Genomic DNA, 23280 nt, shown 5'->3' with positions numbered 1-23280 from the left:
TTTTGATTATGTACTTTAATTAACTTTAATGCACTCACAGTGAGGTGTAAGCATTCTGCAGACTCCTCCATCACCTCAAGTGTCAGGGTGGGGATTTCCTCAGTAAGATATGAGGGTTTGGTTCTTGTCAGGGTTGCACTTTCACCACGTCTGCTGGGAGAAAAGGGGCCCATTTTATATCCAGGGTACCAGCGGGGGTAGAAGCACCAAGGGGGTCCAACAGGGGAGGGCAGAGGGGAGAAGCAGCACCCTCTGTCCTCACATTCCCCCTGACTCAGCACCCTATCCCGGCCACAGTCAAACCGACTCTCCGGGTCAACGGTGCATTCGCGGTCTGTGGTAAATCCGGATGTGCGCCAGGTAGCTCGGTGCATGTCGCTCTTTGACGTATTCGGTGCTTTTGGTTCGCTGTTTTTGTAAATAACTGATCTGACCAGCGGAACTTCATTATTCGACAAGTGGGTGAAGCCGTAAAACAAAACAAAAAAAGACCAGGCTAAGAGAAACAGAGCTGTAGTTAAATTTGACAATTGGTCCATCCTATGATGATGCCATGTTAGGACTAGAAAGTTTTGCGGCAGCTTTTAATGTAACTCATTTAGTATAACTAAATTATTTCCACTTCTGTCGGTGTTTTTAGCAGTTACATTGTCCAAACTAGCTATATTTTTTCAAAGAGTGAAGAAAAACTGTAATAATGTGGTATCACTGGCGCGAAACACCACACGGTCGAGTGTGCTAGCTTCAGACAAGCTAACATAAACAGTAAGGCAAGCACACTAGGTCAAAATTGTTTTGAGCAAACCAGTGTCTAAAATTCTTAGACAGATTAAAAAATCCAAGCGCATTAATCCACAAATACCACTGTTTGAACCTATAGAAGTGTGGAAAAAGATGTAGTTAGTCACAAAATTCTAGATTTGTATTTTTTCTTGGAAAAGTGAAAGGAAAGCTCCGTGAATCCAACTTGGAATGTAAGTTTAAAATATACCAAACAAAAATATTTCAATGCTTTTTTCTGCATTAGTTTTTTGGATGATTATTGGATCTGACCCATGTCACAAGGAACATTTTCATTTTCAGGACTAGCATTACCAGTCATTAAAAAAACTGGTTATGTTTACATTAGAGGTGTAGCAATTCATTTGAACAATTATTCAATTCGTATAATTTGTGGTTGACAGTACGATTCGTATTCAATATTGGTTTATTTTGAATGATTTGATTCAGACCGATTCACTGACCTCAAATCGATCTTCAGCCAAAAATTCAGCCAGTGTAACTCGGAGATAAGAACTCAAGTTCTCAAGTACTCAATTAATTCCCATTTTAGTTTTATTAAATGGATGTTGCTTGAATTGATATCTTAAAAAAATAAATGTATGAAAATAAATCTTTTGGGTATGGAAAAAAATGGCATATTCCTATATTTTATATATTCAAAGACTACCATTAAAAAATGTAAAAGTTTATCATGTAAATGAATACATTTTTACATGTATTTCTGCATGCATTGCCATACAATTTCACAAGATGAGTGACAGATTTAATAAAAACTATAATTATATTTTTATTTATTAGATTTACCCTCTAGTAGATGGAAAAACCTTTTCCAGACAAGTGTATCACATCTATAAAACCCGATACAACACTTCATTTGTAGTAAAGTAATTACCAGACAAACTAAGATTTCAAACATTTTAGTACCATTGATAAAATGAATTTGGCCCTGAGATGGTTAAATGACTAAGAGGCTCATCTTAAAACTGATGGAACTGAGCTGCTCCACTACCCAGAGTGCTTTGCACACTGGACGGCTAGCCTTGTCAGTTTTGTTTGTGAGGAAGTAGTAGTAGAGGAAGAAAAAAAAACTGTTAAACTTGTAAAAAAAAAAATTAAATAAAGCATCAATCAAAACACCATGTATGAGTAAAAAAAGGAAAATAGAATTTAATGTGCAATTCATTAACTTCACTTTGACACTTTTTAAAAGTCATTATACAAGAGCATTTTGTGGCTTCACTTCTAACTTATATTTGACATAAACATGATTTAATTATTCAATGCATTCAGATGCCAACACAAACACCCTTTGGAACAGCCCACTCTTGTCAAGTCAGCTTGAAGGATATGATTTAAACATTTGAAAATAGTCTAGCAGCATAAACTGGAATCAAGCACATTTAGCATAGTCTATTTTAAAGAGCCGTACCCAAAAGCACAGAGATAATTTCTTAAAAAAAGGCACACTGGCCACATTAAGAGATTCATGATCCACATGTGGAATCAGTTCATAGAAAACTATACATACAGTATCTGTGCAGGAAATAGAATCACTGAGAAATGCACAACATTGCACAATAAAAGCAACCCATGTCTTAAACAATATAAAGGACACTGTAGAAAGCAGAGATTTTTTTTGACAAATACCTCTTTGACACCACATATTTTTTTGCTCAGTTCAGCTACAAAGTCAAAACACCCTGTTGGTTGTGTGACTTTTTGGGGGCGAACAACTGGACAGACTTGTGCTGGGAATCCTTTTGACTCGGATCAGCAGAAGGCACTTTATTCAGCTGCTGCACCTGCCAGTGGATTCCAGGCACTGCAGGCCTGGTCCCCACCAGCTCGCAGCACAGCAGCCGACTCCCACAAGTCTTCAACTCTTCAAAGGCTACACCTCTTTCTGTGCTTTATCCACTCAGGTGTAGATTAGTTCATGGTCCGACAGCAGGAGTCAGCCAGTGTTAGCTTGCACAGCTGTCCCGGTTCTTTTTACCTGAGAGGAACTGTAGGCGGTTCTGAGGCAAAGGTGGGATTCACCATTTGACTGTGCGAGATGGTCTCTGTTGGCTGTGTCAGCTCCAGCGGCAGCACCGCCTGAACTGGAGGTTGTGTGGAAAGATGCTCATCTGGTGATGAGAGCGATGATTCAGAGACTGTTGTCTGACATACTGGATCGGATGCTGATGAATCTGAAGGGTCCTGAGCTTGTAACAAAGGTAGTAAAGTGTGGGTTGGCAGGTTCTGAGAGCATGGCTCATTTTGTCTTTGTGATGCATGATGGGAATCATGGTGTAAACCCTGGCTTTGTGTTTTAAAATGCTGCTCCGCAATGGAGTAATAAGGCAGGAATGGCCTCTCTGAAGCACAGGTCCGCATGGCCAGGTAGGTGTGCATGAGCAGGTGAGGAAAACGGGACGTAAAGTAAAAGACAAAGTCATCCGGGATGGAGCCCAGAGTCTCCTGGACCTCAGCAGGCAATTCTCTGTAATGGTGTTTCTGCAGGGAAAAGGTCAGAGATGAATTTGATGAAGGAGAACCGTTTTAACTGACTTCATAAAAGGATAGTCACCTTGTTTCTCATTGCACGCAGCAGGTCTCTGACCGAGCCTCCTTTATAGGAACGGAATTTTCGAAGATCTGAAAAAACAATTAAAAAAGATAAAACCTTAAAATAAAAAGCAAGTCTATTAACAGTATGTGGAAAATAACATTACTGAGTAATAGTAGACCAATTTATTTTATTTGAGTATTTTCCAATGACACTCAGTATTCAGTGGAGCTGTTAATATAAACCATAAAAAACAATATAATTGAACAAAAACATGGGTCAGAGGCTGCTTAGCTCATACCTGTCTGCAGTGGTACGGTGATATGCTCCCTCCAGTCACCTTTAACAACAGCCCTCCCACCTCTCTCCAGCTGCCTCACGATTGGTCCATCCAGAGGTTCCTTTTCAATTCTATCACTCACATCCTGCAGACAAACATCCACCACAAAATCAGCTAATTAGGGGAACTTGGAACATATGCATTAATAAAGTAGCACATTATGTCCAAACAATATTTTTGACAACGAATGTAATTGTGTAAAGAAGAGTCTGTGATACTGAAGCTAAGCAGGGGTGACAAACCTGAAAGAACTGCAGCTCTTTTTCCAGACTCCAGAAGAACGGGTGTTTGAGAACACTTTCCGCTGAAGGCCTCTTGTGGGGATCCATGCTCAGCATCTGTTCTATCAGGTTTCTGGCGACAATGTCCTCTGATAATTGCACAAACATGACAGTTTTTAAAAATCACATTTTGAAAGTGTGATAAGAATTCTCTGAATAGTAAAAACTGATTTAGATTACATTTAAGAACAGATAAATGCAAAAACAAAGGACTTCTGTTGGAAGAATGTTTTGAGTAAAACTAGTCATCAAAATACATCTCACCGTGTTTGTCACTTTGCAGGTGGTCGATGCTGTATGCTCCCAGCAGTATGTTAGCTTGTCTCTGCAGAGACTTCCCAAATGGGTGGCTTCCTTGGGACACCACGTAGTAGAAGACGCATCCAGCAGAGAAGATATCGACAGCGCAAGTCTAAAAGGAGAAAAACAAAAGCATGAAAATGTTTGAAAATCTGCCAGATCCTGCTTTTTTTAATAAATGGACAGCACAGTAAAAAGCTGAACCGTCTGACACCAACTTACAGGGTTGTGTTGACAATCCTCACTGAGAACCTCTGGGGCAATCCAGCCCTCAGTGCCAGGAACCCCAGACCTCCTGCTGAAACTGTGGCGTCCCACTGCCAGCTTCTTGCACAAGCCAAAGTCTGAGATCATAGCCCGGACTCTGCCGTGTGCGTTGGGCATGGACACCAAAATATTGTGAGGCTTTAGGTCTCTGTGAACTAATGGAAGACAAAAGGAACAAATTCAAGTTTGGGATATTAAACTAAAAACAATTTGGTAAAGTATTTGTGGTGAATACCAATGTTGAGAGAATGCAAATGAGCCAGTCCTGACATGGTCTGCTGCAGAACCATGACAGGCTCCAGTCCATGACGGTTACAGTCTTTCCTCTCCACATACTACAAAGAACAGTGAGTCTGTTTAGTTTTAGACTTTGCAAACAAAAAATAATCCCCAAATAAGCAGTAGATGACCTCCTGAAGGGTGGCAGCACACAGCTCGATGGCGATGTACTGGAACTGACGGTCTCTCTCGGTGCAGAAGTATCGGATGACGTTCGGGTGCTCGTCAGATTCCCTCAGCAGCTGAACCTCTCGATCTGCAAAGCTGAAGCATTCTGGGAGAATCCTCTTAACTGCCACTGGACGGTTGTCAAACTGACCCCTTATAAACAAAAATAAAAATGCAGAATTATATTTGGAAAGCATTGCCATAGTATTAAATATCGATAACTTACTTGTACACAATAGTCCCTTCAGCTCCGTGCCCTAACACTTGTTTGGGGTGGAAGGTTATGTTGCCCACTCTGACAATGGTGGAATCATCTTCTAAAAGAATGCATTTCAGAAATTGGGTTTCAAAAAGTGGAATGATGAAGAGCACATTTTGTCTGTACTCATTTTTGCGTTCTTTACCTCCATCTTCAGTCTCATTAGTCGAGATCCCCAGCTCAGAAACAGACAAGTTGGAGTGATTGGATGCGCGCGGGGTGATGTTGGGGCTGCTGTTGTCAGAGCAGTCAGATCTAGTGCGGGCCACGTCGAGGTAGTCCCCGTCAGGAGTCACGTCTGCTGGGGAGAAGGGCTGCTGCCTTTGGAGCAGCTCCAGCCTCTCCTCCATCTGCCTCTGGAACTCCTGGTGCTGCAGCTGCTGCTGCCTGTGAACGCTCTGAAATACAAGAGGATGATACATTTAGAGATCCAGAATGATCACCTGCTAACTACAATGAAAAAATGTGAATTTCCTTTGTCTATTTTTATTTTCCTCTTTACATCCATTCACAGACTTTAGCACCTACTTTGGGGTATATGATGATGAAGGCTACCCAGCCGGCAAAAAGGAAAGTGGAGAAGATGACGGTGGCCATGTCTTTGAGCATCGAGTCCACTGGGGCTTCAGGACGGATGGTGCGCCCGCTGACCCCAGGCTCTTGAATTGATGTTTTTGGTAGCGCTGAAGGTGAACCGGAATCCATACCACTGTCGTTCACTTTCTGAAAAGTTAAGCAAGAAAGTCAATACAAATCCGCTGCAGATGTTTGGAAAAAGCACTCATAAATGATGTATAACACACACACCTCCTCTACTTTCTTGTCAGTGGTGGGTGGGATGACATTTCCTTGATTGCGAGAAAAACTGTTGGGGAACTCCAGGTTTTTATTTTGAGCCTCTGGTGGAGTTTCGTGATGACCTGAGGAGCAAGATTAATTATTTTTCTGTTTTTAAATATTTTTTAAATACATTTTTAATTATTACAATGCTACATACAATCCATAAATTTAACACTGACATTTAACATAAAAACAGTCAACTGCTTGGTCAAAATATCATATCTCCTGTCGACCAGCAGAGGGCAGTCTGAGCACAGCCAGGCCTGACTTTACAATGTGGTTAAAAAGAAGAAACAGTGAAAGATCAAGACAGAAACGCCTCTTTATGCGAGTAAACACTGCCAAACCACAAAGTGCACAAATTTGAGACTCTGCATTTCTCTTTATTGTATGAAACAAAGGAACTGAGCTGGTCAGACCCTCCTGGAACTTGTGCTTTACCTATGAGAAGCAGGTAGTTTCTCATGTAGTTGATCCGATTTCGCTCACGAAGGGCAGCGTTGAATTTTACGCTGGTGCTGGGCGTAATGAAACACTCCTTGTCCTCCTCTATCTCCTGGCTATCGGGGCCTTCCAGCAGGGGAAACGTGCTGCCACGTGGCTGAATGCACATGTGCGCACACACACACACAGCACACACACACACACACACAACACACAGGAAAACACAATCTGCTATCAGACCTTTTGCAAAGCAAATATTCTCAAACAGAGAGTAATAGAGAAGTAATACATTTCAGGTAGTTGTTACATAATAGGACTGATTCATTTTGTCTGTTCACACCTTTAATGAAAATAATTACACAATTAAATTAGAAGAAAATCCAGTTTAGACTGGATTGCAGTTGTGGAATTCAAATGGGGATTTAAATGCGGCCAAAGCAACAAAGTCAGATGTGCAATGTGGAGAGTTTCTGCAGAAAGAACAAATACTACATTTATAAATGTGATGAATTTTAAACACACGTAAAAAAAAAAAAACATGTTCTTAATAGTTTAATGTAGTTGTAATTAAAAATAATATTAAACGATGCAGAAACAATATAGAACTTTTTGCAGTTAGGAGTTTGTTCCTTTATGTATTTTGTTTTCTACTTCACACTGGTCATGGCAGTTTGGGCTTTCCTTTGAGGTCTTTTAGGGGCTTTTTTTTCGTTCTTTTTGTTGTTGTGTAAACAATATGGTCCTTGCAGTTGTGGACTGCTGCTGCGGGCCTCAATAAAGCATATTAGTAAAACAATTAAGAGCCATCCCAGCTATTTTAAATATGTTTGAACAAAAACTTTGAATATTAATTGCACTGAAGCAGCTTTTATGTTTTTTTTAATCATTTGATCTTGAGATTAAATCAAACTAATCTCTTTTTCTGTTGTTTACTTCAAAATATCTGCATAAGACCTTGTGCTTTTTGTAGAGTAACATAAGAGGGTGCAGGTTGGGCTTCAAGGACCCTTTTTGTGAAGGAAAAGGACTCGGGCGTCTCAGACCTCTCTCTGAATGCCTCCATAGAGATCAGGCCTGAAAAGGTTCTCCTTCTGTCCTGAGTGCTCTCACCACGTTTGTTTTTACAGAGTCCACTTGTGATCTGATCAGCCCAAACACATTTTCAGGGGAAAAAAAAGTCTGAATGGAGCCTAACAACAATAAACCCCTGTGTGACTCAAAGTGAAGACTCAATAAAAACAGTACAAATGCATCAAGTCTCACAGAAAGTCTTAAACACTATGAAATAGACCATATTTGTATTTACAAATGCAGATGACAGTCTGCTTTGGCCTCATGTCTTCCATTTAAAGTGCAACACTTTGTTTAAATAAAGATTTATATATTCAAATTGTGCTCACCACCACTGTAACTCCATCGTGCACCAACGATGGAGATGCATACAGGCTTGTGGAGTACTTGCCCACATACAAAGTGGCCCTGAAAAAAAAATGAAAAAAAAAACTTTATTGTACATGGACTGTCAAGAAGATGGTGTTAATAACAAGAAAACAAATGAAACTTTCAGAAGGTTTAGTACTGAAAGTCTGTTTGCACTGCTACACCAGCAGAGGAAGATGTAAAAACAAAACAGAGATGTTGCAATGTGAAACCGCAGCTGAAGCTAAACTCTTAGCTCAATTAACACTTATAATTTAACTTTTTTTAGCTTAAAAAAATATGAATTTGTTGGTTTAAAACAGTAAAACTTGAACTCAAAGCACCAAATATGATCATGTTTGGAATTAAAATGTCAATTATGTAATAGAATGTTAACTGTCAATAAATGAAGACATTTCAGCAGCTTAGTCAAGCTGCTTAACCTACATAAATTTATTCTTGGGCTTGTTCTCCTTTGGAAAGGGATATTTCCAGCGGGTGATGCGGCCAACCTCTCCAGACATGAAGGTGAGGTAACGCAGGGTCTCCACAGCAACGTTAGTGTGGGGAACCTTCCGGAGACCCTCCCGCTGCCAGATGTAAATGGCCACCACCGGGGAGTTGTAGTTCTGCACCCACTGAACGTCTCCGGTTTCACTGTCCACGGTGACCACCAGGCCGTCCCCGTTGGACACAAAATGAGCCATTTCTGGAGGACCGACAATCAAACAAGTCATCTTTAATGGAAAAAAAAAACAGATTTAAACAATAGATGGGTGGATTGAAATTCTTACTGTATTTGGTGTCGTCATCGGGAAGGGTGGAGGCGTAATCGGAGTAGGTGGCGTTCCAGCGCAGCTCCCTGCTCTTGGTGTCATACATGGTGATGGTATATTCTTAACATAAACAGGATCACAACAGAAAGTTAAAAAAAAATTATTTTATTTTTATCATAAACCTGTCAAAAAATAAAAATTCATATGAGTGATTTATTGACCTGAACAGGTTCTGAATTTACAGCAGTTATTCTGTTGCTGCTCCAAGTTTGTATCTTTATTTACAACCCAAATTGAGGGACAATCAATACGGCGGTGTCAAGCTTTGAGATTAGATAAAGCTGTGCAAGAGACCACCAGGAGGTAAATAAAGCCTTACTAAAAGTCAAGGGATGACAGCATGACAATGGAAACAAGCCTAATAAAATCAGCTAGTGAAAAAGCCGAGTGTGCTGCTGTGGTTTGTGTTTACCTGTGCGTCCCAGATACAGAAGAGATGAGGAGGGACAGAGCATCTCAGCAAAGGAGGATGTCAGAGTCTGCTGTTTTTCACCGGTTAGCAGGTCCACCACATACCACAAGTCCTGCTTTTTCCCTGGTAATGAGAACAGCAACAAATACTGAGAAACTTCACTCTATAACCAAAGCTGTGGTTTTTCCATTTCAGTCTCTGTTGAATAATAAGTATATTTTGTAGCCCATAAAATAACTCAAGAGGTAGAACTGTGATCTGAAAAGTGCACAGGATGTGGTGGATTTCAGACTTAAACTGAATAAATGAGTAAATCCCAACAGTTTTCCTTACAAACAAAGATTTCTAATGTATATCTGAGTTTTTACATCTGTGGAGTCAGTTAAATGAAAACAAAAAAGCTCTACTGATAATAGCTGCAGTTGCAAATGTCGTTCGCTTCTCTTCAAACACTGAAGGACTGCGGTAGATTCGTTTTTTCAGCAGCAGTTGTAAATTCAAAAGAGGGGGGATGTGACAGTGTCAGCCTGAAATGCAACATCCGATAACACCGGCTAATTTGGAGAAGTTATGAACAGACTGCAGATAATAGTGGCTGCAAGTGCGCGGACCTCCTGTGGGCTCCACACATGATCAACGTTTCTTACCCATGTAAAGGACTCCATCTGAACTGCGACAGGGAGATGCTTGCACCAACTCTGGGATGGTAAACGGCAGTTTCTATTAACAAAAAATGATTAAATGAGATTTCAAAAAAACTGTGGTGCACCAAAGTTGCAAATTCATAATAAACCATGTTTTTTTTTTAATTTTACACAACAGGAAATCTACTACTAGAAAAAAAAAAGATTGTAATGCTGATAAAGTAGTTTCCTCTTACTGTGAGGCCTTCGTTGTTCTTTCCTCCTAAAGAGTACAAGCTGCCATCGTTGGGATCTGGCAGAAATGCTGGCCTGGAAGGAAAAAGAGAAAAAAAATTCCTAAGACTTGAAAAATGAGATGAAGTAAGCTGAGAGATAAAGAAAATGTGCTGCACACAATATAAACCAAAGTGTTGTTGCACTGGTGTGGAAATGCAATGAAGAGATACATACTCAGCGACATGCGTGGGGACCTGAAGAACTGGATCTGTGCAGAGACAAAGGGAAACGAGATGCTAGTCTGGACTGACAAGAATATCATCAAACGTTTGCAACGGCCAGTGGTTGTTGAGACAGAGGGTGACACGAGCGCTGTGACATTTGTCTGCAGAGGACACAAAGTTCAAGAGCGTGGATTTCCCTGTGGCTACTACGAAAGACAAACAGTTCAGTCAGTAAACATCTTTCTGAGTGTATCGAGCATAGAAATACAGATGGGTTTCAAAAGGATACATTAAAAGTAGAAAATCTGAACTTATTGATGAGACTATCAGATAAAATAGCTCAAAATTGGGAAAGCTTTGAGTGATATTCTTATATTTCCACACATTTTAAGTTACGTGTTCCCAAAAAGTATTTTATTTTAGATTTTAAAAAGTCATCTAGAAGGAAAAACACTGATGAACTTTTTTTTAACATATCAACAGGCGTAACTTTCTTAAATTACTCCACTGTTGTCGAGTTTACTTTAGGACACTTGTGTGGTTTACTACACCCGTCTTCCAGCTGAAGATTCTGTTAAACAAGCCTCACAACAGTGTGAACATACTGGGTGTGGAGCAGGTGGGGCTGCTGTGTGTAGGTGCCCAAAGGCGACGGCAATAACAGGGTTTAGGTGTGGGAGTTGTAATCAATATGCATTCTCTTCGTGTCATTGGACACTGCAGACACAACACGTTTTAAACCAACATTAACCCTGACCGGACAAAACAGAAATTCAGGTTTCTGATGCCAATGTGAGCACACACAGAGGACAAGCTCAGGGTGAAGACATCTGCTGGCCTCTCATTATGTGACTGAAACCCAATAACAGGTGTAAGCAAAGCCGGTACAGGACACTGGAAAATAAATTCAGTAGATGCTGAGGGACAGAAGATGAGGTGGAGCTGGCTGCATCTGGCTCTGAATTTAGTTATTTGGAGATCGAGTTGACCCGAGCGAGACTTACAGCAGTAACCATGTAAATGCTTTGTGTGCACGTGATGAAACGAGGAAAAAAGCTTAACCGAGCCCACTTTGACCTTGATTACAGGCTATATTTGCCCCCTCTGTTAATGATTAGACTGCTTTCGTGGCTAAGAGAGGCTGACTGAACTCTCTTTTCAAGCATGGTCTAAACAGGAATCCTAGAAAGTTCTAGTAGTCGGGAATCATCTAAAAGCTTACGAATAATCAAAAATAATACATTGTTTTTAATATAAAAACAAACTTAAGTCATCTCCTCCTCTTACCTTCTTTCAAAGTCCATTTGATAGAGCCTGATTTCTTGTTAACGGCATGCAAATTTCCATCCAAGGTGGAGACGAAGAGCAGACTTTCAGGGAGGGAAACGGTGCTGGTGCTGCAAACAGCCTGCAGAAACACAACAAGCGCACAAACCAAACGCTTCATTAAAACCGCCGTGTTTCCGCTACAGGTCAGACATTAAACAGCAGACATCCAAACTCCCGCTGTAGGCGGCAAGCTAGAACAAAACACTGAAAGCAAAATCACAACTCCAGACACTGTTATTATTAAATGCTGAAATAATACACAGTGATGACATCTAGCAGGAGATAATTCGATGTCTGACAGAGGTTACTTAATAATGACGGTCTGTCCGTTAACTGTATCAGGGATTTAGCATTATTTTGTTGTATTTTAGCCTGATGTTGGGGAAGCTGAGGGAAAAAAACACTTTCACATTAATATTTAAAGATAGAAACGTCAGCAGTTTAACAGTGCCTATTAGCGTGGACTTTAGTGTCCGGTGTGGGACTTGCTAATACAGTCAAAAGCTGGATGCAAAGATGCTTGAAAGCCAACTTCCTGTTGGCATTAAGTTTAAAATTTAAATCACAAATGCAGAACCAAGTTGCTAGTGTTTGGTCTGAAGGACATACAGGGGACTTTCTGGGTCCGATATGATGAGAAGGGTGTGAGAGAGGAGAGAGTAAAGGGCTTTTCACAGTAGGTGCCCTTGGGGCGGGTAACTGGATAAGCTTTCAGAGCATTTTCAGTAAAAGCTGAAACAAGGGGTTCAGTGTAGAAAAAAAAAAGAATCAAGAATAGAGCTCAACATGCATCCATTTCCCTGTCACAATAGCAGCACTTAGAAAAAATATTGTTCATCATCTGGACAACTGGAAAAATAGGTAAATAATTAAAAATTACAATAATAGATTGATGAAGAACACGCTAGAGGAGTCCAAGTTGAGCTACGACATTGCAAACTACGAAAATAGCAAAAAAAAATATCTTTCACCATCTTAAAAATTAAAAGCGCCCTCATTTCTTCAATGCGTTTCATCAAATGAAAGAGCATCATGAGAGGCTGGACAGCTAAAATGCTTTTTTAATCCCCCAAAAAAATAAACCAATGTCCATACACCATGCATGGAAAACTGATATTAATTTAAAGATATAGATTTTTGGCTTATGATTATAGATGTTAAAAAAAAGAAAGAAATCTCATATCTAATATCTTTTTTAAAAATAAATATGGCTTAATATTTGAAAGTGACAAGCAAAAAGCAAAGAAAATAACCAAAACCATTCTCTGCACAGACGGACAGTGGGCTGATGGGCCATATGGGTCCTCTTCTACCAAAAACCTTGAACACCCACACACACATACACACACGAAAACTTGAGTGCATTTGTTGGAACCGAATGAAACCAAATCTGAGCAGCGGATGAAAAAATCTCTGACTGAGATAAAGCAGGAGAAATCAAATGAAATGGCGCGCTGGATAAACACTGAAACAAGCTAAATGGAATGATTCATCCTCATGACGAGGCAGAATTTACAGCCCTGCGTGCTCCAGTGAACGCTCAGGGACTCCTGACAACTGTGCCATCTTACAGGCATCAGTGGTCATGCAGGGAGAGCTGCACTGTGTTTTATTACATTAAATTACAGAAAAATACTATAGTACCCAAGTTTGTTATTTTTTGTAGTAAATGTTTTATATTAACCATTAATAATTCACTAGTAATGAGACTTTTTTCAATTAAGTTCTTTAATTAATGAAAGTTAGGACTTTACTCTAAATGTAGTCCCACTTAATCACATAAAGACATGGCAGAACAGTTAAACCTTTTTTAACTGTCTATAGAGTAAGACACAAACTGCTCTATTTTGTTAGATCCTTATTAATGCGGTATGGGGAGCAATGCAACCACTACATTAAGGTTAACTCACACATCCATAGCATTTCTCCTTCCCATCCCATTAGGGACAAATGCCAGGAAATCCCAGACAGCTGTTTCGACTGAGAGTTATCTTCGAATTGACAAATGAAACAACATTTAACCAGGAAAAACTCAAAAACCAAAGCAACATATGAAAGTTTCACTCCATTTACAGAGCTGCTACATCTGTTACATTTGCGTAAGGATCCCCTACTGCAGGACCACACGTGCTACACAAGCTAGTGTGTCAATAACATGCACCTGCAGCTGTTCCCACTGGGGATAATCAACTAGCACCCATCGCCTAAACGTGCTGTGAAAATAGCAACTTATCTGTTTTTCTTATAATCTCCAAAAGAGTTCTGGGCTTCAAACCCAAATTAATTTATAAAAATCTGCTCGCCTCCCTAGTTTTTCATGCAGTCTGACATTTACCAGAATGAATATGCTTAAGTGTTAGATTTCAGGAACATCTGCTTTTAAACTGTTTTAGGATTAAAGTGGGATATGGTTTGTGAAGCTTAAGACAAAGCCGTCTCTGCATTCCCTCCCATTTCCTCATTTTGTCGATTGCACAGAAATTATATTGCATAACATTGATGGGGTTAGTCAAAGTAAAACTGCCGTGCACCATCTCCACATTTCCTTTTACAAACAGGTCACACATAGCTTAAGGGCACGCCGACAACGACAATCGTGAAATCACTGGTATCTAGCACAAGGATCCTTTAAAGTTTGGAAAACCAACATGAACGACAAGATAATTAAAACAGGAAGTGTTCTAATCAAGTGTAGTTTTGCACCTGAAAACCCTCATCTGTGGCTCCAATGGATCCTGTTTTAAATTTGTATACTAGCACTAGGCAACAAACAAGAATAAAATTATGTCATCCCTAAACTGAGCCCTAAGTTTTGATGGGATACAGGAGGTCAGACAAACCGTTTGATCCTTAATAACTGAAATCACTTAAATGTTATATGAAATAATTACATCTTTTTAGATTTAAATAACATTTATGAAACAACTGCTCATCCTACTATCAGCAGTACGTAGTGTTTTCACACTAGAACTAAAAAGGGAAATGTCACAGGAAATCTTAGGTATTAAAATACATCCTCCTTCTACAGAACACAAAAATATTTCTACCTTATTAGCAAGAATAGTTTTTTTAATAACATCTGCTGTGGATAATTTCCCAATTACAAAAAGTAGATTATTACAAGTACACTTGCCTGGTGTTGAAGCTGCCTCATATTTAGACAGTCAAGGCATTTTGGGCAGATAAAATAGCAGCATTTTTCACCAGCATAAATGGGAGAAATTATAATAAACTCATTTGCATATTCAGTTAAAGCCATATCTAAGTGAAAACAGCAGGAAGAATTGAAATGTTTTAATAGCAGCTGATACAAGTATCAAAAATCAAGAACAGGTTGACACAGACAATGCACAAAAACAGTTCTGTTGATGGAAGATTTTCAAAATAAGGGCGTGAAAAGGATTATTTACCCAGCCGTCTTCTGTCCTTCATACTCTTTCTGCCTGAGTCTATAGTTAGCCTTCATTTATCACCCCCAACTCTACTCATAAACCTACTAATAGGCTAAGAGAAGAACCTGAGACATGACAGGGATTATAAAGCTACTCTAATCTCTGTCTTTGCTTAACAGCAGAGGGGTCCTGTTTCTTATCCTTCAAGAATAGAAAACAGGACTTTTTTGACCCAGACTTGTACTCTAAACTTTAACATATTCACTTTTTTTGCTTGTAGCTAACTAAATCTGGACTCATTTTTATAGAGGATGGTGGTAAACCTAAAATGAATACACTTTCACTCAGAAAATAAACATAGTGCAAGTGAATTATGCTTCCTAATGACTTCACCTAAAGATATCTCAAGTATTCTGTTATCTGGGGAAGATTGTAGTTCAGGGATTTTAGCGAGCTAGCTTAACGAGCTGTTGTCAAGCTCACAACACACGAGTTTATTTGAGGAGATACGCGAACAAAATGTGTCAAAGTAGGACATATGTTCCATAAAACGAACGTGAACCTTGCTAATGTATACACCTACCGTCTGAGGCAGAGAAAAGTAGCAAAGCAGCGCTAAGAAGCACACCAGAGCCCGACTGTTCACCGTCCAGTCCATATTCTTTGGTCCCTAACCGTTGGTTAATCCGTGCGGCCGCTGACTACATAGAAAATGTGCTTTGGCTAACAACCAGCTGTTTCGAAATGTTGTCCCAACGCTGAAACGTTGGAGGTAACAAGCTAGCAGCCGAGGGTAAAATGTTGCTTGTTTCTTCCTGAAATGAACACGGTGTGGGGGGTTGGACTTTGGGATTCATAGCCACATGAGTGGAAGGGGCGGGACGTGAGCTCCTTTCAACCAATGAGCGGTCGAGCTTTGACACGGATGTGATATAAATAAGTTCCGGGAGACATTTTCTTCCACAGCTAACCACGCTTTGGCAACGTGCTCGTCCAGCTTCCCGCCGCATTTGTACTAAATGTATTTCAAATTATGCATAGAAGGGTTTTGAATACATGTTTTAGGTGCATAAAGATCTGCTTTGTTGAATAACGTAAGCATAAATGTGGAGATTTTTTTTTTTTAAGCGGCTAAAGCAACACATTACGGAGAAAGGTAGGCCGCGATGGCGTGGGGAATGAGAAGAAATCTGCAAGAATGACTTATACATTTACTCTAAAGCAAGTTTTTGATACTTTTTCTTTAATATGCACTTTTAAAAATATATTTTAGCATGATTAATGGTTGAATATAAAGCAAACATTTCTATGGTTCTTGTGTGATGATTTAAGTGCGTTAGACTTCTGAAAAATAATGAAGTCAACTTTAATTCTGACATGAACCACGTGTTTGTATCTTAATTTGATGTTTTGTTTTGTTTTTTTTTTACTTTATTTTGTATGTAATCGCCTTTTAATTTATTTTTTCTTTCATTCAGAAACAACACATTTTTTGGGCTGCCCAACTACAATCCAGGTGAGTATCTAAAAATATCGTTGGGCTGCAAATGATAATCATGTTCTTGTCTGACAAAACAGATACATCGAATATATATATATATATATATATATATATATATTTTGTAATAATTTGCATTAATCAAAATACTTTTTATCTTTCAGGTTTGATCAAGTGATGAAGACTGCACAGATATACATTTACAATCATGTACCCACAATGCCTGCATTCACCCATTTCCATTGGTGTAATTACTGCCACAGACATACACCATTCACAAAAAGTTAAAATGATTGTGAAAAATTCAGATGTCGTATACAGTGGTTGTATCTCTTCACAGGTTTTCAGGATGGGAAATCAATTGTTTTGGGGGTGGTAGATGCAATGTTTTGTACATTGCTCACAAAAATTAAAGGAACACCTTTTTATTGGGCCTGGCACGAATTGAATTCTATAATTTTCTTGTTGGTGAAGCAGCTGAGGGCCTCGTTTCACTATTTTACTCTGATTTTATGCTGTTTAGACAATTGAGCCCTCTGTAGGCTGAACACTTTTATTTCCATTAAAACACTTGGCATCCTTTTGTTCCCAAGACTCTGCCCTGTCGTTATTTGTATAGATATCCAACTTCATGTTGAGGTCTGATGGAACTTTAAAGTGCTCCTTTAATTTTTGTGAGCTGTGTATTTTCCACATAATGATCTCATTGTGTACAGTGTGCCTTTCTTATCTGCACCAAAACCAAAAAGTTCTAAAAGCCTCCTAATTACATGGTTAATTTGTTATATGGGGCTATATTTCTTGTTTTAATTTTTATACTAATAAATAAATGAAAACTGTTTTCCTTCTCTGTTTTTTTTTCGAGTATTAAGCAATTTGAGGCGTGTCATAACAAATTTGCCACAGTTTCACAAATTTCTGATAATTAAAGTTGCTATAGCTGCAAATAATGGGTTAACACAATGGGTTAAAACAAGAGAATCTAATTATTGGAAACCAAATCATAAGGTGTAAAGATGATTTCAAAGTAAATTTGAATTATGATGGCTGAAATAGGCTTTAAACAATTTATTTTCTCCTATTTGACTTGAAATAAAGGGTCTTTTTTTGGGGGGCACAACTTGAACTGTAATTGGTCTTTTCTTGTGGCCACTTACATGGTTCAAAAAAGTGCAAGATTAAAGTGTATCTTGTCATAACTGGGGTTGCTTGGCAGTATCACCAAGTTTCTCTTTTAAAGCAAGACACAAATGAATAATTTAGGAACAATTCTTAAGAGAACAAGTGTGGGTTCCCTAAATGACACCTAAGGAAAAATAAAATGTCTCTTTAAAGTTTGTCATTCAGAAGTTGTATATCTATAACTATTTGTATGCATTTAATAGTGCTATTGGTGTATTTAAATCAACTGTTTAACTTATTTGCTAAACCTTTTATGAAATCAGTTTTGACCCGAAGCTGTTCTTGAATGACTGTAGCCCAAAATGGGTCAAATGTAATTCAAACCTCCTTTTTGATGTTTCCAATTACAAAAAGCTTTTCTCTAAATTATAAGTTTGAGAAATTGAAAATGTGTAAAAAACCACACCGTTTTTAGGGTTAAGGGCAGCATTTTTTAGTTTCCCCGTCATGGAGATTTGTTTATGGTGCAGAAAGTCATCTGGAAACAAGTAACTTACAGCGTAAACTTACCTTGAAGTTTTGACAACATTGATGCAATTCTGTTAGATCCATAAAAAGAAAAACATTTGTGTCAGGGGAAAAAAAAAGTTTATTGATCCACAATGATCAGAACCATAACAATCTGCAACACAAGCAGCAATTTTCATCACTGTTCAAATAAGCAACACTGAAATAAAAATGGTAAAATAGTTTTTTCTTCTTTTCTTTTTTAAGAAATGGGCACGTCTGAAACAGTAAGTCAATGCAACAAATGTGGTGGCTCACCATGAAGGAATGTTTAGTTACTTTGAAGGCACTTTCTGCCTCGAAACATTAGCCAACACACATTTTTAACAAAACATAGCAGACATGTATCCAGATATTTAACTATGATCCAGTGGTTCTAGATTATTGACAGCTTAAAAAAACATGAATAAATAAGCAAAATAGTTTCCATCATGAGTGTCTGCTGACAACACTAAACAATATGGCTAATATCCAGAGTGGTGTTATTTCAAAATAAGAGTTTTTTTTTTATCTAAAAATTAAATTTTTAGACATTGATAATGAGAGAGTCAAGTCTCCTGCTGCCAAAAGGAAAATCAATGAAAAATAAAATCCTTTCTGTATTTTCCAACAATGCAGTTACTTTTTCATTAAAACAAGCAGAAAGAGATGAAGTGATTGCTTAATTTTTTTTTACATAACCTTTCAAATGTAAATGAAAGATTGCTTTGGCAAAAAGGATACAAAATTATTACTTTTGCTTAACTATAACACAAGGAGTAATTGAGACAGAAGCTAAGTGAAAAACAAGCTTCTGCACAGCTAGCAAGCTGCAATCCCACTGATACATTCAACAGAGCTGGAAAGGCAGAGCTGCAGAGAAGATTTCAAATTTTGTTGAAACCCTAGTTCAGTCCGAGCCTCATGGTATGTATGGCAACGTGGGGAGCCATGAAGGAGACGCCACATTTTATGGACCAACTGCCATTTCTGGGTTTGCATAAATGCCGGGTTGATAAGAAGACCACACTGGGACTGTGTGGGACTGCTATATTCTAGGGATATTATTTAGAAATATTTGGACTACCCCTTTTAGTCTTAAAAGGCTTTTTCATCATCTAGACTTCTATGCATTGCACCAAAAAGTTTGCAACAATCAGATTTGCTGCAGCTGAGCATCACAGGGTTCTGGTTCCTCAAGCTGAATCAGACGGCGATTTTCTGATCCAGTGTGAAATTTTGTTTTCTTAGGAAGTGTATTTATTTTTTAATCTAAAAAAGTTCACTTCCATTCGTTAATCACCATCTATTGCTTTTAGCAGCCACAAACAATAAGGGCTCCTGTTTTCGACCACATATTTAAGGACTGCTGCAACACAGATGCTGCAAAGACAGAATCAGATATTGGAGAGCATGTCGACACATTCTCACACCTTGGCTTTGGAGTCAACTCTTCTTATGTCTGAGAAGTTCGTTGGTCACGGCACAACAAAACGCTAGTCTTCAAACGTCGGGGATGTCAGACTCCTCTGTTTCCGTATCCTTCAAGGCATCATTTGTCACAGTCATCAAGTTGGCATTTGAACGTGTATCCATGGCTGAGTGCATTATGGGTAGCCATATGTCATCCATGTTTGGCATAACAAAAATTTTCTGGGGGGAAAAGAAAAATAGAGTGAAAAAAAGCCAGAAAAAGACCAGTTTTAGTACGAAAAAATGACGTGAGCTCCAGTTTTTGAAAAATGTCCAGCATTGTGTTTTTCTCAAGGCCGACACAGAAAGGAACGTATGATTACAGCCCTGGAGGAGTCTGACGGGGATAAATGTAGAGACCTGACAGGGACACTCAGCTGCAGTGGTGTGCGTCAGGGCGGTTTGCAAAACAGCAGGTATATTATTATTCCTCTTACAATGCAGTAGGTGGGAAAGCCACACGTTTTAAATGCATGCAGATAAAACAATCTGCACCATTTTTTCAAAATAATTGCTGAAAATGTTTTGTCTGTACCTGGAACTCCTGATCCAGCTTCTTCTCTATCCACTCAGTTACATGACCCAGAGTGACCTCCCTCTCACCCAATTTAGGCCGCGCCTTCAGCTCCAGGTGAGGAGGACTCCGGAAACCATACCTACCAGCAGGAAGACACAATGAAAGCTAAAGCGAAAATTAAGAGCATTGTGTGGTCATAAATCCGTTTAAATGTTTACTATAATTGAATTATAGTAGGATTATATTTTTCAACAACTGTAACTGCTGTATCTTTTGCGAACAGAACATCCAAATTCCTTTCAAAATAAAATCCCCCTGTGTCAAATAAGATCCTCCTGGAGATTTACTTAAATACAAAAATACAAAAGCCAAGTCAAACATAACATTTTTGATCATTATAGATGGGTTGATGGACTGTAGATAGAACCTTTTTACAATCACTTTGAAAATCTAAACATAAACAACAAAAGGTAATTTTTTAAAGTCGTTTGCCTTATTTTTTCAGAGCCACAGTGGAGGGATAAAAGTTGTTCTAAGCATCCCCGTTTTGCATGTCTGCATTTGTCCAGCAGAGGGCGTATTTGCAGTGCTCTCCAGTTAAAATTCCTGGAAGTGAGATTCTCATAAATAACCTGTTTTCAAAAAAATGAACATACCATATTCTGTCTGTGGGAGGTGGGGGAATGTTGACAGCCAGAGTTCCCCGACACTCTTGCACTTCCACTGTGAGCAGCAGGGGGGTGTTGGATACCTCTTCCATTTTCTTCTTAATGAACTCTGTCTCTGTGGCCTTTTGGAAATATTTGGACTTGGCTATCTTGTCCACCAAGCGCATGATCTTGCTGGGTCTGTGGCCTCCTACATAGCTGCAAGGCCCAAAGATGGAAAGAGAAGAGGAGGTGGAGGGCACAAGGAGTGAGTCAGGTTCATCATTTATTCATAACAGCATCTCTTGCTACTCAGCACCCACACGGGAGGGAAGAAGCAGGGCGATACATCAAATCAGCAGCGGGCCCTCAAATGAGTGGACCAAAAGATTCTGCTTCAAGACATCAACATGAATCTAACAGCTTTCTTTCATCAGATGCACGCTGCTGTCGCCGTAGCAACACGTTGGCTCACCCTTCAGCTCCAGGCTGAGTTGATTTGTCACTAAGGAGTTCAGGGGGATCTTCCTCATCTGATGAGCCAGCGCTGGATGACTCTTCATCACTGTCTGCCAGACAGTATGTCCGTGACCTGGACCTGTCGCACAAATACACACTGGCTTTTACTCTGTCAGGCACAGTTTTTAACCAAGAATCGCGTCTAAGATGAACGCAGGAGACTAAATGACACTAAAAAGATGTTTCAGTGACAGGCAGTGGAGGGCGTCAATTCTTAAACTCACCATTCATTGATTAAATCCATAGGCATCCAAAAGGGGAGGATTGATGTATGAAGAGAGGGGAGGAATTATGAAAAGCACAAATGACAGCTAATATTTACATCTACCCCATCATAATCGGTTAAATGGTGCTTTATTTGGCCTGTCACGGAGAATGTTACAGACAAAATAAAAGTTTTCTTTAATATAATCATAGAAAAAGTCATTTTTTAATTGATTTTGCCTCAGAAGCTGCGTTTTCAGACTGCCAAGAGGCTGCTAAATATGATGCCAAGGAGTCTCACCATTCTTTCCCGTGCTCCCCGAGCCCCTCGCCTTCTTTTCCCAGACGCGCCAGGTTCAGCTTTGTCTCTAGCGTCATGAGGAAGGAGCCTCGGTAGGAGATCTCCAGATCAAACCACAAGCCTGGACAGAAACGGGAAAGACAGACATTTATACTCTTTTAATTTTAGACTTTGTTTTTCCTCAGAATGACTCATTTAGATGTGTTTTTCTTCAAATAAAATACAGCCCTCTGACTGGCTTTAATCAGTGTGAAGTCCCCCACAGAGCTGCTAGGATGACGACCAGGAAAGGTCAGCTCCATGCCAGCAGTGCCTCCTTATTGGCCGACTCCGTCTGTGTACTTCCTGTTTACACATCATTAATTGCGGACAGATTTCACTTCCCCTGCTGTTTATTCCCTGTGATCTCTGCAGTCTCTGGTGTTTTTTGTCCTATTAGTTTTCCGATTACGTCAATAATTTTATATTTGTCACAGGAGACAATCTGGTTGAATACAAAACAAAAAATGCGTGACCTGATAATTTTTTCTATATCTGCACTATTAATACCAAAAATGCGTAAAGCATTAATGTCAGCCAACATAAATTAAATTATTTTTGCAAGAAAAGTCATTTTAAGCTTTTAACTTTTGCATTTAATGCATCTAGCTTCAATGGAATCATATTCACTAAATGAGGAGTTTTTAAATAAACTAGCCTAACTTTTAAGACATGCTGCTTGAGCCTAATTGCAAATTAGCATATATTTAAAGAGCATAAAACATTGTAGGGAAAAAAGTATGCTATTTTTGGTCTGTGGAGGAATGTATAGTTGGGGTTTTGAGGAGCTGTGATCCCACCAGCACAATTCTCCTCCGCTCAAGTGTGATCAGGGAAAGAAAAAGGAGATTTAGAATTCAATTAGCAAGAAAAATTATAGGGAACATAATTATATAGTAAAAATAAAAGAAAAAAGTAGAGTCGGAAAGAAAAAAAACTGTTATATTATTTATTATTGTTCAAAAAAAGGATGATTTTTTAAGTTATAAAATAAGGAGAACAATGATCAATGGCTGAAATATTACTAATGGACAGTAAGGGACGTGCCATCAGGGTAAGGCAGTACGGCAAGCCAAAGGGGTCAAAAATTCTCTGGAAACGTCGTTATAGAAGTGCCTCACCTGCACATGTACTATGGTTAATACTAACTATTTATAATATTTAAATGTTCCCACAGTTAGTTTCAATACTACAATTATTAAAAAAAAATAATGAAAGCTTAATTTAAGCTTTTTCATTTAAGATTTAACTTGGACATTGGGAGTGGGGGTAAGGTAAAATAGCATATTAAGAATTCTTATCTCTCACTTTTTTTAGATTTGGTATCCAGACATGTAAATGCATTCAGAAACTACATGTTTTTACATTTTTTTACATTCAAAGTTCAAAGATGCATGAGTGTACAATTATGGTTTGAAGTAATTTATAAA

At 38.9% G+C, this 23280-nt stretch overlaps 3 protein-coding genes and 1 long non-coding RNA gene across 11 annotated transcripts in view; 1 reads left to right on the top strand and 3 right to left on the bottom strand.

Annotated features, from left to right (window-relative positions):
• The window catches only part of gaa (glucosidase, alpha; acid (Pompe disease, glycogen storage disease type II)), a 6828-nt gene extending 6078 nt beyond the window's left edge, over positions 1 to 750 (bottom strand). The window contains exon 1 of the mRNA XM_024271624.2: positions 39 to 750. Within this exon, the coding sequence (XP_024127392.1) occupies positions 39 to 539 (501 nt within the window). The 5' untranslated portion in view covers positions 540 to 750. The remainder of the gene's footprint in view (positions 1 to 38) is intronic.
• Positions 751 to 1924: 1174 nt separating this feature from the next.
• LOC112146047 (serine/threonine-protein kinase/endoribonuclease IRE1) lies at positions 1925 to 15812 on the bottom strand. Of its 2 annotated transcripts, none has more exons than XM_024271622.2 (22): positions 15568 to 15812; positions 11551 to 11671; positions 10274 to 10307; positions 10060 to 10132; positions 9827 to 9899; positions 9180 to 9302; positions 8726 to 8827; positions 8379 to 8640; positions 7913 to 7991; positions 6510 to 6669; positions 6036 to 6148; positions 5757 to 5951; positions 5374 to 5626; positions 5196 to 5286; positions 4933 to 5122; positions 4758 to 4857; positions 4478 to 4677; positions 4220 to 4367; positions 3917 to 4044; positions 3636 to 3759; positions 3356 to 3423; positions 1925 to 3282 (listed from the first exon to the last, which is right to left on the bottom strand). In XM_024271622.2, exons 1-22 carry the CDS (start codon positions 15640 to 15642, stop codon positions 2776 to 2778), a joined length of 3219 nt encoding a protein of 1072 aa, XP_024127390.1. In that variant the 5' UTR covers positions 15643 to 15812; the 3' UTR covers positions 1925 to 2775. The 2 variants fall into 2 exon arrangements, with proteins under 2 accessions (XP_024127390.1, XP_024127391.1); XM_024271623.2 differs by having other exon boundaries at positions 5196 to 5283.
• A 21-nt stretch (positions 15813 to 15833) lies between these two features.
• LOC112146540 lies at positions 15834 to 17326 on the top strand. Of its 2 annotated transcripts, XR_002919281.2 has the most exons (3): positions 15834 to 16140; positions 16463 to 16500; positions 16647 to 17326. It is a non-coding gene; the product is annotated as an uncharacterized LOC112146540 (long non-coding RNA). The 2 variants fall into 2 exon arrangements; XR_004948339.1 differs by having other exon boundaries at positions 16003 to 16500.
• A 909-nt stretch (positions 17327 to 18235) lies between these two features.
• Positions 18236 to 23280, bottom strand: part of tex2 (testis expressed 2) — a 23860-nt gene continuing 18815 nt past the window's right edge. For 2 of the 6 annotated variants that reach the window (XM_024272117.2, XM_024272118.2), the window contains 5 exons: positions 21812 to 21932; positions 21263 to 21385; positions 20797 to 21006; positions 20159 to 20279; positions 18236 to 19803 (listed from right to left, as the gene is read on the bottom strand). In XM_024272117.2, coding sequence (XP_024127885.1) covers positions 19654 to 19803; positions 20159 to 20279; positions 20797 to 21006; positions 21263 to 21385; positions 21812 to 21932 — 725 coding nt within the window. In that variant the 3' untranslated portion in view covers positions 18236 to 19653. The other 4 variants (XM_024272119.2, XR_004948337.1, XR_004948338.1 and 1 more) reach the window with 4 other exon arrangements.

Source organism: Oryzias melastigma, linkage group LG8 (genome assembly GCF_002922805.2).
Source record: "Oryzias melastigma strain HK-1 linkage group LG8, ASM292280v2, whole genome shotgun sequence".
Classification (NCBI taxonomy): domain Eukaryota; kingdom Metazoa; phylum Chordata; class Actinopteri; order Beloniformes; family Adrianichthyidae; genus Oryzias; species Oryzias melastigma.
Note: the sequence above shows the minus strand (reverse complement) of the source record. Positions and strands in the feature narration are given on the sequence as shown.